Below are 16,036 nucleotides of genomic sequence, written 5' to 3' on the forward strand. Positions count from 1 at the left end.
TGTGCATCTAATTTTCTTTGTGAATTAGAAGTAACAGGAAATCTCTAGGAAGTCCGCTTTCCAGTAAAAACCAGCATATTCTATTGCACACCTTCTTTGTGTGAATCAAGCTTTATAACTGCAACAGGAAAATAATATACTATATTTTCTATAGTTGTTGGAGAAGAAGAGTACACTATTAAAATTGGAGCTACTCTATGTGAATAATACATTTAAAAATGAGTCCCAGCAAAGCCAATGTTATGAAGAATGTCTGTTTTAAAAATTAGATGTAAAATTCAAAATTCTTTAAATTTCAGGGGAAATGAATGCTATATACTGTCTATATATTATTAGCTCTTTTCTTCTGTATCAAAATGTCCTTTGTGAGGCTGCATGCATCTTTTTCTTATTTGGCTAAATAATTGAATATTATTGGCTTGGAGGCTCAGAAATCAGACCCTGACTGAATGATTAAAGTTGCAAGTCGCTTGACCTGTACAAGTCTGACTGAGTATGATCTCAAATATGTAGTTGAAGCACAACTTATTTTGCACAAATTTTAAAGATCTCTAGCCTAAAATGCTATCACTTTAATTTTGTTTTTTAAATCTTCTCCTGCATATTTAATATTTAAGTTGGCTCCTCTGGAATAAACTTATTCTGCCATCATGTGTTTCACACAAATAAGGAGACATTCCTTGCATTGTCATCTCAGTGTCACAAAGAAGTTATTTTATTTAATGATCTAAAATGCTCATTTTTGATGAGGGGAAAAAGATCAGACCCAGCCCATTTTTCAGGTTTACACTTCTCCATGTTTTTAATGTAATTTAACAGCTAGAGGACAGCAAGTCCTCCTGGTGGAAGAATTAGAAGCAATCTGATCAAAGACATGAAATATTTAAAGAACTGGTTGGACTTGAAATCATTTTCTTATTATTTTTTCTCATTCTAACTATTACATAGAAGAAATATACAATACAGCATTACCCAGTGTTTGAATTGCAGTTCTATTACTCTTTGCCCCCAAAGCATTCCAACCAGTGGTTGAAAAATGCTCTTTGATTTCCCTCTGTGATACAGACATCCCATAGGAAACAGATGCCTGTCACAAAATATTTTTGTCACTGTGGCAATACCACCTTCCCATGCACCCTTGTTCATTGCTGACTGTGCTCTTGTTTCCCTTCAAGGTCTGGCGCACCTGATGATGGGCGACCAAGGTATGGGCTCTGTTCCTTTTCCACTCTGCTTTCATTGTTTCTCCTTGTTCCGTAGCTGCTTTGAATCCATCACTGCAAATGATGGGCAAATGCTTGAAAGCTGTCTTTGGCTGCAAATAAACACATAATTTTAGTCACAACTTTCTTCTTTCATTTTATATATATATATCTATATATATATTTGTTTGCTCCTTAAGCTTTGTTCCTTCTGTGCCCTCCCTCCCCCCCCAAATCTCACAATATAATAACTGAAAAAAGTGAGAGATAAGAAGGTATTGAGAAAATTCCATGCATTTATCAGAAAATACAATTATGGGTGATTCTATTAAAGGCAAAAGAAGCACAAGAGCACTCACCAGATAGCTTCTGAAAGAAGATACTCAGTTTGTCATATTGTACCCAGTGAAGAGTCCATTTACATTAATGCATGGCTGATTGGAAACTTGTAGAAAGCACCTGCTCCTGGCTTCTGGAATGCTTAGAATACAGTTTTGCAACATAATGAAATCAATGTTTTTCTCCTCTTCAGCCATTGTTTGTCACTTCTGTGTCACACTTTTTTAAAAAAGCATGGGTTACTTCTGTGTTCCTCTGCATGTTCATGATTGGAACAAATAAACTAAATTCCCAATATGACACTGATTGCATCTCCATTTGTCTATAAACACTTACTTTAAGCTTTCTCTTTTCATGTTCAGATACTATTGCATTTACATATACTCATGACTCTTACTGTTGTTTCTCTCCTCTTCTTTATTCTCTCTTTGTCTGGAAATGCTTTCTTCATGGAACCATTTCATCAAATCCATAGGTAAAAGTAAAGGTACTACATGATTTTCTTTCTTTTAAATTCCATCTGTATACTTTAAATTATGTCTGAGTTATGCAAATGTATTTAGAGCTTTTTGCACTGATAATGTGAGGTAGGTATATTTTTACAAAATTATTTCTTGAACATCAAGGTAAGGAAAAATAGTGGGTTTTTTTAAAGTTTGACCTGCTTTTTGAAGTTTGCCTTTTATTTACGAGAAATTTAAAGCAATTGTTCATAGCCATACTAAATGAACCTAAAATTATAGTATATAGTCAGGATGAATTAACAGTCATCTTTTGAGGTATGAATGCTCCTGTTCTCAGTGAATAGTAGTCTACACTATTAGACCGACATAAGCACAATGTTGCCGAACACTGACACAGTGGAGGTAATCTGTCCAGGGCCAATCCATACCTTGATGTAAGTCTAAGCATGAATAGCACTGACTTCAAGAAGTCCCCGCTATGAGCTGGTCACCTGTTTATCTGTAAGATTTTTCTTATCAATATTAGCTTTGTACATACTGAAGTGAGAATGGGACATGGAGAGATGAGGAGGAGCAGACAACAAAGCAAAGTACGGTTTTATTGGATTTTCTTCCCCCTTCTTTTTCTTGGTATGAGAACAAATCAAGCCAGGTATACTGTACTTCATTGCGTCACTTGGTAAGTCTGATGTAGAACATATGCAATAACATCAAGAATTTTAATATTCTAAAGAAATACCAGCTTCTGCTCCCGGTGTACTAGTTCAGACCATCAAGTATGTATTTTTTTATTTATGTTGAGAAATTAGCCTGCACATACCAAATGCCCCTAAATCTGTTCTTATTGATCATTATAATATAATTTTACTCATTTTGGTGAGCATGTGTCAGGAAGTGCCTGTTCCTGCTATTCGTCCTATGCTTTGGCTTTCTGGTTGTATTTTACAGTACAAACTAGACAACACAGAAGCGTGTTGAATGTGTTTGCACTTTGTGTGCCTTCAAACAAAGAGTGTGCATGTAACACAAAACTGTAATTCTAGCACCATTAGTTCTATGGTGTGCATTATAGTTCTTCACATCAGCCTGCTTGAAAAGAGTGTGCATCTGATTATACACGGGGCCTAATATTTAATGGGTTATATGAGTTCTGGAGCTTTGAATCTTGTTGTTTTAGGAAATGTTTCAAACCAATGGAAGAAGAAACTGTTCTTAATACTTTGCATTATAGTTTGTACCAATTACCTTGTAACTCTAGCTTCCTTGATCAGCAAATGGTAGCTGCCTTGGGCATCACCTGTATCACAATACAGGTTTTACAATACTGGAGCGTTTTATGTGGTCTTTGAAACATACACCTCTACCCCTATATAACGTGACTCAATATAATACGAATTCGGATATAACGCAGTAAAGCAGCGCTCCGGGGCGGCAGGGCTGCGCGCTCCGGCGGATCAAAGCAAGTTCAATATAACGCGGTTTCACCTATAACACGGTAAGATTTTTTGGCTCCCGAGGACAGCATTATTTCGGGGTAGAGGTGTATTATTAAGAAAATCATTCCATAGACTATCCTGCACACAGTATGCATCATGCAACAAACACCACAATGTTGTGATATATATCTATATATGTATATATTATGCATATAAATCATAACTGACATGCTAATACAGAAAGTAGAACATTTAGCAAATCATAATGGATGATTTCTGGGGGGAAAAAACAAAAAACATGATGTTCTTGTACCTATTTAGGCAAAACATCTATTATTTTTTTAAAATTATATTTACAAAAAATGTAAAGTTAAAAGTTGCATGGAGAAAAGCTAGATTTAATATCTAATGATGTGCACTATGATACAACTAAAATATCAGAGCCATCAAACCTAGTAATTATTTGCCTGACTGTGGTATTCTTATGACATTTTGGTCTTTTATTATATTTATTCTGTTTATGTGGGAGTATTTATACTGATCTATATTTTGATAGTTTCACCAACATTTGTTCTCCAAATATAGTATATTAGGTAAAAATGCAAGAAAAGGAAAATAGTCATGTTCAAACATTTATAACATACAGTAGTGAGTAGCTGTATACATTGGGCCAGCTGAGGTAAATTGGCATAGTTCAATTGACTTTTGTTGAAGCTACACTGATTTACACCAGTTGAAATTTGGGCCTTGAAACATCAGATGTATAAAACTGCTATGACAAAACACCTTACAGCAGTGGTTCCCAAACTTGTTCCGCCGCTTGTGCAGAGAAAGCTCCCATTGGCCCGGAGCAGCGAACTGCGGCCAGTGGAAGCCGCGATTGGCCAAACCTGCGGATGCGGCAGGTAAACAAACCGGCCCGGACCGCCAGGGGCTTTCCCTGCACAAGTGGTGGAACAAGTTTGGGAACCACTGCCTTACAGTATAACAAACTTCAACCTAACAATTTGATGGGGCTTTTCATTGGGAAATTCCTAAGCCCTATTTAACTTTCCCATTCTAATTTGCATTTACTTTAGTGATAGCTACTGGCAATGATTGCAGACTTCTCTGTGCTAACATCAAGACCCAGCCCTCTCATATTTTAATTAAATATTTTGCTTTAAAGGTCAATTGGAAATGCAAGCAAACATATATCTTTTAGAAACTATGCAAAGATTTTCACTCCAAGATGCCTGATTGAGGAAGCTCAGGCCTACTTAACCACCATTTTAGGACCTTAACCTATGTTTCTTGTAGACCTTAAAACACTCAGTTAGTTTTATTGTATGGGGCTGGGCAAACAAAAATCAAAATAGTTTAAATTAACACCTTAAAAGAAGAAATAAAGATTTCCAAGTGTTTACACTGACCAAGTAATGTCTGAGATGATGGCCCAAATTTTGCTCTCCTATATAAGCATAACTCCCAAGAGGGGACTGCAAGATCAGACCCAAAATGGATTTTAAAAAATTGAAACACAGTGGTTAAGATTTTTAAAGCAGATTAGGTGATTTAGCAACAGACCTCCCATTGAAATTAATTGGAAAATTGTGGGTAAGTCCCCTAGTCAGCTTTGAAAGTCTCCACCATTATTCTTTGCAAAATTATAAATATTCTCAAAGCAGTCACTGTCCTTTAGAGAAAGAAGGAGAACCTTGACAGAGGTCACTGCATTTAGGTAAATGTCAGTACTCAAGGCCACATATCTTGATCCATTCACACAGCTGGTTGACACCACCAGGAACTGCACACAGATCAAGGGCCATTTAATCTAGTAATTCTGAGGAAATATAAACCCTGTTTTACATTATCTGTGATTCCTTTTTTCCTTTCTTACTTTTTTTTTTTTTTTTTTGTAAATGCTGTGTCAAAACCTAGCAGGAGCTGAGAACTTGCAACTCATATTGAAGAGAGTTGGTGTTGGCTTATTTACTTTAATGAGCATTGCAGATGTTTACTCAGCTCTTTTTAGGATTTCATACATTGTGAACAACCAAAGTGCATAAAAGTGTTTGTACATTTAAAATTTATCTAACTGAATTATTATGTGGTACACACTAATATATATAAGGTAAGATAGCAACTAGGTTTGAAACATAAATATTTACAGTTTTTGGTGACAAATCCTAATATAAACACTGGAATAAATTGCCTAGGGAGGTTGTGGAATCTCCATCTCTGGAGATATTTAAGAGTAGGTTAGATAAATGTCTATCAGGGATGGTCTAGACAGTATTTGGTCCTGCCATGCGGGCAGGGGACTGGACTCGATGACCTCTCGAGGTCCCTTCCAGTCCTAGAATCTATGAATCTATGAATCTATGAATAGTCTAGATCAGTGGTCACCAACCGGTCAATTACGATCGACTGATCAATCCTAGAGGATCTCCCAGTCGATCATGATCTCTGGTGGCGCAGCTCGGCTGCTGCTAAGGCAGGCTCCATGCCTGCCCAAACCGCACGCCGCTCCCAGAAGTGGCCAGCATGGCCCCGGGGGTTGGGTGGCAGGGGTCTCCCTCCGCGTGCTGTTCCTGCCTGCAAGCACCGCCCCTGCAGCTCCCATTGGTCGGGAATGGAAAGCTGTGGCCAATGGGAGCTGTGGGCGTGGTACTTGCAGAGAGGGACAGTGCATGGAGCCATATGCCCCCCGCCTCACCCCCTGAGGCCACAGGGGTACATTGGCCTCTTCTGGGAGTGGCGTGGGTCCAGGATAGGCAGGGAGTGGCAGCCATGCTATGCCACTGACCGGGAGCTGCCGGAGGTAAGTGCTGCCTGGTGGGAGGCTGCACCCCAAACCCCAGCCCTGAGCCCCCTCCCGGAGCCAGCACCCCAAACCCCTTCCTGTACCCCAACACTCTGCCCCAGCCCAGAGCTCCCTCCTGTACCCAAACTCCCTCCCAGAGCTTGCACCCTTCACCCCCTCCTGCACCCAAACCCCCTGCCCCAGGCTCAGCCCAGAGCCCCCTCCCACACTGCGAACCCGTCGGCCCCAACCCAGAGTCAGCACCCTCTCCCAAACCGCAACCCCCTACCCCAGTGAGTGAGGGTGGAGGAGTATGAGTGATGGAGAGAGGGGGGGATGGATTGAGTGGGGCGGGGCTTTGGGGAAGGGGTGGGGCCTCAGGGAAGGGGCGGGGTAGATCCTGGGATGCCCTTAAATTCAAAAAGTGTTCTTGGACGTAAAAAGGTTGGAGACCACTGGTCTATATAGATTATTTTATCATTTTTTTCTGAACTTTCATCTTATCTCCTTTTGGTGAGACTTCCCGCATACATAGTTGATCAAGGCTTATTTTGTATATTCCTACAAGCTATTTTGCCTGTGAACATAAATTAATGTTTTATTTTTCACAAGGAATGAAATGGTCATTTTAGTTACTGAAAGGAGTCACAAAGTGGTATTTACAGTGTAGTTACCACAACAAAATAAATGACTTCCGTGACCTTTTATTAATATTACTATTCTCAGAACCTATAATATGGATTTCTCATCTATATTTTGTTTTATGTAAATATTCTACTCTTCACTGTGTATTTTATTTAGAATAAAATACTTTGTTCCTGCTCCTGCTCTATTAGATTATTGGTTTAATACAGCTTTAAATCATGTATATTAGTAGGGCTGTCGATTAATCGCAGTTAACTCGTAATTAACCACAGTTTTAATCACACTGTTAAACAATAGAATACCAATTGAAATTTATTAAATATTTTGGATGGTTTTCTACATTTTCAAATATATTGATTTCTGTTACAACCCAGAATACGAAGTGTACACTACTCACTTAATATTATTTTATTACAAATATTTGCACTGTAAAAATAAAATTCACCTTGTACAAGTACCATAGTGCAATCTCTTTATCGTGAAAGTGCAGGAGGGGGCATGGGGTGCTAGTTCCGGGAGGGGGCTCAGGGCTGGGGTGTGGCCTCCTACCAGGCAGCACTTACCTCCAGTGGCTCCCGGTTGGCGGAGCAGCCCTGCAGCCCTGGCAGGCAGGGAGCCTCCCTTAGCAGCAGCCACACTGCACCGCCGGAGATCGCAATCGACTAGGAGATCCTCTAGGATCGACCAGTTGATCGCGATCAACTGGTTGGTGACCACTGCTTTAGAGCCTACAAGTCCACTCAGTCCTACTTCTTGTTCAACCAATCACTAAGAGAAACATTTATGGGAGATAATGCTGCCCACATCTTATTTACAATGTCACCTGAAAATGAGAACAGATATTTGCATGGCACTTTTGTAGCCAGCATTGCAAGGTATTTTACATGCCAGATCTGCTAAACCACTGGTCTCTTGTGGTGCAGTGTGGCTGCCGCTAAGGCAGGCTCCGTGCCTGCCCCCGCCCCACACCGCTCCCAGAAGTGGCCAGTGCGGCTCTGGGGGCGGGGCGGGCAGGGGTCTCCCTCCACGTGCTGCTCCTGCCTGCAGGCAATGCCCCCGCAGCTCCAATTGGCCAGGAACATGCCCCTCCATCCCCCCAAGGGGCCACAGGGACACGTTGGCCCCTTCCGGGAGCTGCGTGGGGTCAGGGTAGGCAGGGAGCCTGCCTTAGCGGCAGCCACGCTACAGCACCAGCCAGGAGCTCCTGGAGATAAGTGCTGCCCAACGGGAGGCTGCACCCCAACCCTCAGCCCTGAGCCCCCTCCATGAGCTAGCACCCTGTACCCCCTCCTGCACCCCAACTCCCTCCCAGAGATTGCACCCCTCACCCCCTCCTGCACCCCAACCCTCTGCCCAAAGCTCAGCCCACAGCCCCCTCCCACATTGCGAACCCCTTGGTCCCAGCCCAGAGCCCGCACCCCCTCCTGAACCCCAACCCCCTACCCCAGCCCGGTGAAAGTGAGTGAGTGTGGGAGAGAGTGAGAAATGGAGGGGGGGATGGAGTGAGCAGATCAGGGATTTGGGGAAGGGGTGGGGCCTTGGGGAAGGGGTGGGGTAGATCCTGGGTTGCCCTTAAATTCAAAAAGTGACCTTGGCTGTAAAAAGGTTGGAGACCACTGTGCTAAACATTAATGCTTTCGCCACCATTCCAGAGGACATGTTTCCATGCTGATGACGCTCATTAAAATAATAATGCGCAAATTAAGTTTGTGACTGAATCCCTTGCGGGGAGAATTGTATGTCTCCTGCTCTGTGTTTTACCCGCATTCTGCCATATATTTCATGTTATAGCAGTCTTGGACGATGACTCAGCATGTTGTTCATTTTAAGAACACTTTCACTGCAGATTTGACAAAACACAAGGAAGGTACCAATGTGAGATTTCTAAAGATAGCTACAGCACTCGACCTAAGATTTAAGAATCTGAAGTGCCTTCCAAAATCTGATCGGGACGTGGAACATATTTTCAGAAATCTTAAAAGAGCAACACTCCAATGCAGAAACTACAGAACCTGAACCACCAAAAAAGAAAATCAACTTTCTGCTGGTGGCATCTGACTCAGATGATGAAAATGAACATGTGTTGGTCTGCTCTGCTTTGGATTGTTATTGAGCAGAAGCCATCATCAGCATGGACGCATGTCCTCTGGAATTGGTGGTTGAAGCATGAAGGTTCATATGAATCTTCATTGCATCTGGCACATAAATACCTTGCAACGCTGACTATAACAATGCCCTGCAAACACCTGTTCTCACTTTCAAGTGATGTAAACAAGAAGTGAGCAGCATTATCTCCTGAAAATGTAAACAAACTTGTTTGTCTGAGTGATTGGCTGAACGAGAAGTAGGACTGAGTGAATTTGTAAGCTCTAAAGTTTTACATTGTTTTATTTTTGAATGCAGTTATTTTTGTACATAATTCTACATTTGTAAGTTCAGCTTTCATGATAATGATATTGCAGTGCACGACTTGTATTAAGTGAATTGAAAAATACTATTTATTTTATTTTTACAGTGCAAATATTTATAATAAAAATAAATATAAAAATGAGCACTGTACATTTTGTATTCTGTGTTGTAATTGAAATCAATATATTTGAAAGTGTGGAAAACATCCAAAAATATTTATATAAGTAGTAGTCTATTATTGTTTAACAGCACGATTACCTTGTGATTAATCACGATTTAATCATGATTATTTTTTAATCGCTTGAAAGCCCTACATATTAGTCATTTAAGTCCATAATAAACTAATATATGGTATCTAGCTAAGCAATAGCGGTTTCTACAAAGCCTAATAATGCAGCTGACACTTTATTAGATTACAGATTTTTGATTTGACTGGCACAATGTATGTAAATGCTGAGAAAAGACTTCAGAGTGTCTAATGTTTGTGTCTATTTCCTAAATAATGTCAACTAAATTCTGCATTGAACAATCCCATACACAACCCGTCTAATGTAAATAGGATTCTGTAGGGTGTATGTCAGTGCAAAATTTGGCCATCTTATAAGGCTAATTGGAGAATACAGTATAATAATCATGAGGGCAAAAAGACCATGGAGAATTTAAATACTTCAAAAAAGTCCTCATATAAATGTCAGTATTGTATGGTTTACTGAATTCTATTAATTGCTATTGGTAAATTGATACTTTTGTTCCTGCTGAATAGTATTTTACTGCAGTTATCTCCACTGAAATCAGTTGGTGAAATCTTGGCTCTGTTGAAGTCAATACTAAAACTCTGTTTGGCTTTAGTGGGGACAGAGGGATATGATTAAGGGTATTAGAATATTGCCCTGTGTGGTTATCCTGCATTTCCTTTAATGAGATTCAACACATTTGGATGTGAAATCCTGGCCCCAGTGAAGTAAATGCGGGTTTTGCCATTCAAGTCAGCTAAGATTTCACTCTGGATGTGCTTCCCTAAGTTTTTCCTTTGTCTCCAAAAGAGAGAGAGAGAAGTTTTGGCCTCTTACTTCCAAGATATTGTTAGCCTTCTGTAGGTCTTGGAAAGCCTACTTCTTAAATCTGCTAGTGACACTATCTTGTCCAAGTTTGTTGAAAGATAAACTATTGTTAAACTTTACTGGACTCAGTGCAGATGCATTACTTTAAGAGTTTCAGACAGAGGGGATTTTCATTGTTTGAGAATGTAAACAATTAAAAACTATGATATGCTCAACTACTGAACTTCATGATTGTCTCTATTTACAGGAAAGAATAAATCACTGAAGTTTTAAAATTTCTCAAATTTATTAAACATGTAATGGGACACAAATATTTTGACAGGCTTAAACATAAATAGGACCTAAACATCATGTAACTTTTAAAACCATTCTAAGTTAATTTTCTTAAAAGTATTTAACACTAATGAACTTTAAAAAATAAATAAAAAATAAGGAACTTAATGTAAAACATCTGAAAATGTGTGCGTTCCATACGCGTGCCAAAACGGAACAAAGTCTTAATCTGTTCCTTCGTGGGAAGTATCAGCAAAATATCAGTTTCCATTGAGAGAGATTCACAGTTATGGAGAGACTATAATGAAACAGTGACAGGTATTTCTAAATGATATGAAAATTACATTTGTGTCTATGTGTGTGAATTTCTCTCTCTCTCTCACACACACACACATACACCTTTTTGTGTGCACACTCTCTCTCCTGTAAATATTTATCTTGCTATCCACATGACTTATAGCTAATCTCTCCAGTTTTCCCTGAAATATCTCATTGAAATATATTCCCAAGTACTTCATCACAAGAGTGAGATACTTAACTACATAAAAATTGCATTACATTAAATCAAAATGAGTGACTCATGTTTCATATGAGTGAGAACTAGCAGGTTTATAATGTTGAAGTTGAAGTTGCAGTTGCAGATGCATCTTTGCTGAGTTATGAACAATTAATGCTCCATAAAGAGAAAACCAGCGGCATAAAATGACTGTTCCAAGAAGTTTCTGGATAAATTATGTGGCTAAGGAAAAATCAGTCATTATCAGAAGCAGAACTGGAAGTTGTGTCTTGAGACTCAGATACCCACAACATGAACTTAAGATATTGGAGTCATGATCAGAAGCATGAATGAGAGAGTTTAGGGATATGATGACAATTTAGGAATGTTTAAACAGAAGACAGAAAGAATTTAAAAAAAAAATCTGGGAAAAGTCAGCACACAGACCATCAATCCTAGCACTTCTTCACCACTGAAATACAATATTTCTCTTATTGCTAAGCTTCCTGATCTTATTCACAGCCATTACTATATTTATTCTAGGTCTCATTCTGGTCCATTCCTGGAAAGGAGACAAGATCGGTCTGCGACTGCTAGGGTTTTCAAGTCAAAATATTGTTTTATTTGGAAAAAAAGGTAGTTATGGGTGTGATCTAGAAAACATTGCAGAAAAAGTTGGATGTATTCAAGATTTAAGCTTCTTGAAAGAACAAATAACAAATATTTCAGAGTGAGTTGAGCAGACCAAGCATACAGTATCTCAAAACCACATCAAAGCTCTTTCAAGAAGGAAGATATGAATTCCAGTCCAAAAAGTAGATTGGGATTTAGTGAAGTCAGGAAAGAGAAAAACTGTCAGGGTGGAGAGCATGAAAACCTTTCTGTGTAGTTAGACAACAAAGAAGAATTTTAAAGCAGCAAAACTAGGTTTTTTTATGCATCATTGCATACTTCGCTTTTGTAATTTATGTTGAAGAAAAAGAGTTGGAAGGTACATCAGATACAAGATAGCAATCCTAGGGTTTTCTGTTGGCATATGCTTTTCATGCTTAACTTAACCTCTTCTTCCAGCATTTGATACAAATATTGAGCCAAATGCATCCCTCATGTAACTGCAATCTCTTCAATAGAGTAGCACTAGCATTAAATCTGGCCCATTAGGTCTACTATAGCAGCAAGATGAACTGAAGCCAACAAATGTGATGTCATATTCGGATCTCAATTACACTAGCGTAAACCAGATGTAACTCATCTGAAATCAGTGGATTTATTTTTGATCTCACTTATACTGGTGAAATTCAGTTCATTTTGATGTTAAAAAAATCAGAATCCAGCTCAGTGGAGTTAAACCGGTGTGAAACTAGGTGAACTGAAAGGAGAACTAGGACCAAGGTAGTTGCTCTAGGGGTGGGATTTTAAAAAATGCTCAGGATTGGCCTAATTATGATGCCATTAAAATCAGTGGTAAAAGTCCCATTGTCTTTCCTGGCAAAAGAGGCAGGCCATGTTGAGTGATTTTGCAAATCCCAACCTAAATTTACACTGGTGTGACTGAAATCAGAATGTGGGCCCAGGCTCTGCAAGTACATACTTACATGTAGAATGGATCTTAAACAAAATTAGAAAAATATATTTAAATAGTGTGGATAGGGTCAGATTATTCTAAAAAAAATAGGTGTGTGCAACATTTATAACATACTCTGTAGCTGTACTACACTGATTTTTAAGATGAATGGAGCTTGCATGATAAGTCATCAAAGAGAAAACAGTAGGTCAGGGGTGGGGTTGTTTGTTTTTTTGTTTTGTTTTTTACTGGCAACAAATTCCTTTCCTTTAAAATACCTAGTTGTGCTGAGTGTAGTAATAAGGTCTCACTCCTCACCATCAAAGCCTTCCACCTCAACATCAGCCCTAACTATTTGAGATGTCTTCTGTTTCCACTGCCATGATCCCCTCAACAGCTGTATTCCTCTGGAACAAAGAAATGGTGAAATAATCAAGGCAGGCTTATGAGCACAGAAGACAGAACTTTTGCAGGAGCTTCACAGGATTATGGAACTTATTACATTCAGAATTCCTAACTTTACTACATTCAGAAGTAAAAGCAAAACTCACATATTTGACTTAGGTTTCCCTCTAAGTTCTCCACACTCACTAAAAATGACCAAACTATTTTTTCTACAGATTGGGAAAAGCGAGCGAGAGAGAGAGATTTGGCCTAACTCTTTTTGAGCTCATTTATTCCATTAAAGACAACAAAGTCATATGATGGGGAAAATGGTGGAAAAGTGTGGAGTATCAGCCCTATTATTGATTCTTCTCCCACCACAGCCAGCTTTACGCTGATGTAACTACTCTGATTTCAGTGCAGTTGCCCTTGATTTACACCACTAAAAGGCCATTTTTATCTCATCCATCTGGGCAGTCACTGAATGCTCCTCAGACAGAGCAGGGAATGGGGGATAATGGCCCCCATTGTCTTAATATATCAGCACCTCACAAGTATTTACATTTACAAATACTTTACTTATTTCCACCTTCATTGGACCAGTGGTAAGGCTATATATCTCCACTGAAAATGGCTCAGGTAGTATCTCAAAGGTGCCATACAAGTGCCTGGATAATTACTGCCAAAGGGTAAAACTGCAGACTAGTATAAAACAAGTGTGAGAGTACAAGATCCACTCACATCTCTATTTAACTTCATCTACCTAATCTCCTACACTGCCAGAACTAAATTCAACCCATCCCTCCCATGTGGATTTTACTTAACAGTGGTGTGAACTTGGAGTACCTTCATTGTACTTAGTGAACTTACATTGTTGTGAGACCATGAATTCCAATGGGAGTTGAGCCTGCTTCAATTATGAGCTGAATTTGGTCCTCTTACTTGACATTCCATCACTGGAGTTCTCTGTCGTGGATTGAATCTTAACCGTGATATCTATGTGCAGCTTTGTGAGAAAATTGCTCTTCAAAAGAGAATTACAAAATGTATTAAAGGGTGCAATCTTTGGGGGAGGAGAGAGGGCATTATTATTTCAAAGTAAACCTGGGAATTGGAAAGTTTCTTTGACTTCCAGGACATGTTCTGCATAGCTGTAGAAGATTTTAAAAAAATATGTAAGAGATCTTTTCCCACTACCAGATATTCTAGTCCCCAAAGATAGAGGAAAAAGAGGCTATGTTCTCAATTCACTGAAATGTCATCATAAAACCCTGTATCCCTATGAGTCATTCCCAGTCATAGAGGACAAACTCTTCTTATTTCTAATAGCATAAACACATTTAAACAAACAAACAAACAAACAAACAAACAAAAAACACCTCACAAAGGGTTCTGGAAACCATCCAGCTCTGCTAGGCCTCATGAGTTTATAGCTCAGAATTGTCACTACCTGGAGTCTTCTGGGGGATGCGGGGGGTAGGGGGGTGGGGGGGGAGGGGGAGTAATAAAAGGCTGCCATGTCTGAGGCCATAAATCATTTAAGCAAGTGTGTTATATCATCTATTCTTCCAGAAAAAAAGAAAAATTATGTTATTCAATTTTATTCATTGCTCTCAAATAGATAGATTCTGCACTGTGTTGTCCCTGAAATGGATAACCCTTTTAAAGAAACATGTTTTTCAGAATTACTGTTCCTATTGGACTGTGATACAAGTATTACAACCAAAGGCATAACTGATATGATCAGTCTCAGGACACGTACAAAATCTGTATGTCCAGTCTTTCTCTTCTTTTAAATATGTTACCCACAAAAATTTGCATATTTCTAAATCATGCTAGTTACCCACTTTCTGATACAGGGATGTGCCTGTACATCTCCACCTAACTGGTTATTCTCCTGAGTCAGAAGAGCCAGAATCAGAGAATCTAAAAATACATATTTTAGACTCCTAGAAGCTAATCTACATAATCTTCATCAAAACCAATTATTTTATAGGCAATAAAAGCACAGAATTTGGCTCAAAGTTGAGTTATTGACACCCTTTGAAATCCCATTGATGTCAAAAGTATTGCATATGGTGTATTTCAGCACATAATATGACTGTTTGGATTATACACCTCTACCCCAATATACACTGTCCTCAGGAGCCAAAAAATCTTACTGCATTATAGGTGAAACCGCGTTATATCGAACTTGCTTTGATCCGCCGGAGTGCGCAGCCCCCCCCCCCCCGGAGCGCTGCTTTACCGTGTTATATCCGAATTATATCAGGCCGCGTTATATTGGGGTAGGGGTGTACTAGGACCACATTATGCCATTAATGAAGTATGTGCCAAACTGGAGTAACTCCTGTGATTTCAATGGACTTACACCCAGGTAACAGTGATCAGAATTTCCCCCTAGACCCTTCTGTATTAAGTGTATGTGAGATGGGAAGTGAGGCACAATGTTGTCTACAATATCAATAAAGGAAGGCCTTTTTTTGCTGACAGCCAATTTGATTCATCAGTGTTTCATACTTCAAAGGTCATTTTGTTATCAATATGGTAAATAAAGGAGCATGGAATGAAATAACTCTGGGTATTAACACCCTCTTAAAATTTAGGAAGGACTATAATTCCATTATTTGCTATGACATCCTACATACTATTCTTTTGCGTATGCTCCTTTAAAAATCTTTATCTCAGAGATCAGATCAGATAAGTATTTCTTAGGGGAGTAGAGAGTAGTTTCCTCTAATAAATTTAGCAGATTGAGAATGATAGTAGCAGCCAGGGCCGGCTCCAGGCACCAGCTTGTCAAGCAGGTGCTTGGGGCGGCCGCTCCGGAGAGGGGCGGCACGTCCAGCTATTCGGCGGCAATTTGGCGGACGGTCCCTTCACTCCCGCTCGGAGCGAAGGACCTCCCTCCGAATTGTTGCCGCAGATCGCGATCGCAGCTTTTTTTTTTTTTTTTTTTTTTTTTTTTTTTTTTTTTT

The 16,036-nt window shown here is 39.4% G+C and overlaps 1 protein-coding gene across 20 annotated transcripts in view; it reads left to right on the top strand.

Moving 5' to 3' along the window:
• Positions 1 to 16,036, top strand: part of LOC113406698 (neurexin-1) — a 1,188,348-nt gene that overhangs the window by 94,097 nt on the left and 1,078,215 nt on the right. For 12 of the 20 annotated variants that reach the window (XM_029911749.1, XM_026652587.1, XM_026652589.1 and 9 more), the window contains 2 exons: positions 1,176 to 1,205; positions 2,017 to 2,028. The exons of 4 other annotated variants lie outside the window; for them this stretch is intronic. In XM_029911749.1, the coding sequence (XP_029767609.1) occupies positions 1,176 to 1,205; positions 2,017 to 2,028 (42 nt within the window). The remainder of the gene's footprint in view (positions 1 to 1,175; positions 1,206 to 2,016; positions 2,029 to 16,036) is intronic. 4 more of the 20 variants (XM_026652586.1, XM_026652591.1, XM_026652596.1 and 1 more) reach the window with 1 other exon arrangement.

The sequence above is a fragment of the Terrapene carolina genome, unplaced genomic scaffold, assembly GCF_002925995.2.
Source record: "Terrapene carolina triunguis isolate 2854851 unplaced genomic scaffold, T_m_triunguis-2.0 Scaffold122, whole genome shotgun sequence".
Taxonomy (NCBI): domain Eukaryota; kingdom Metazoa; phylum Chordata; order Testudines; family Emydidae; genus Terrapene; species Terrapene triunguis.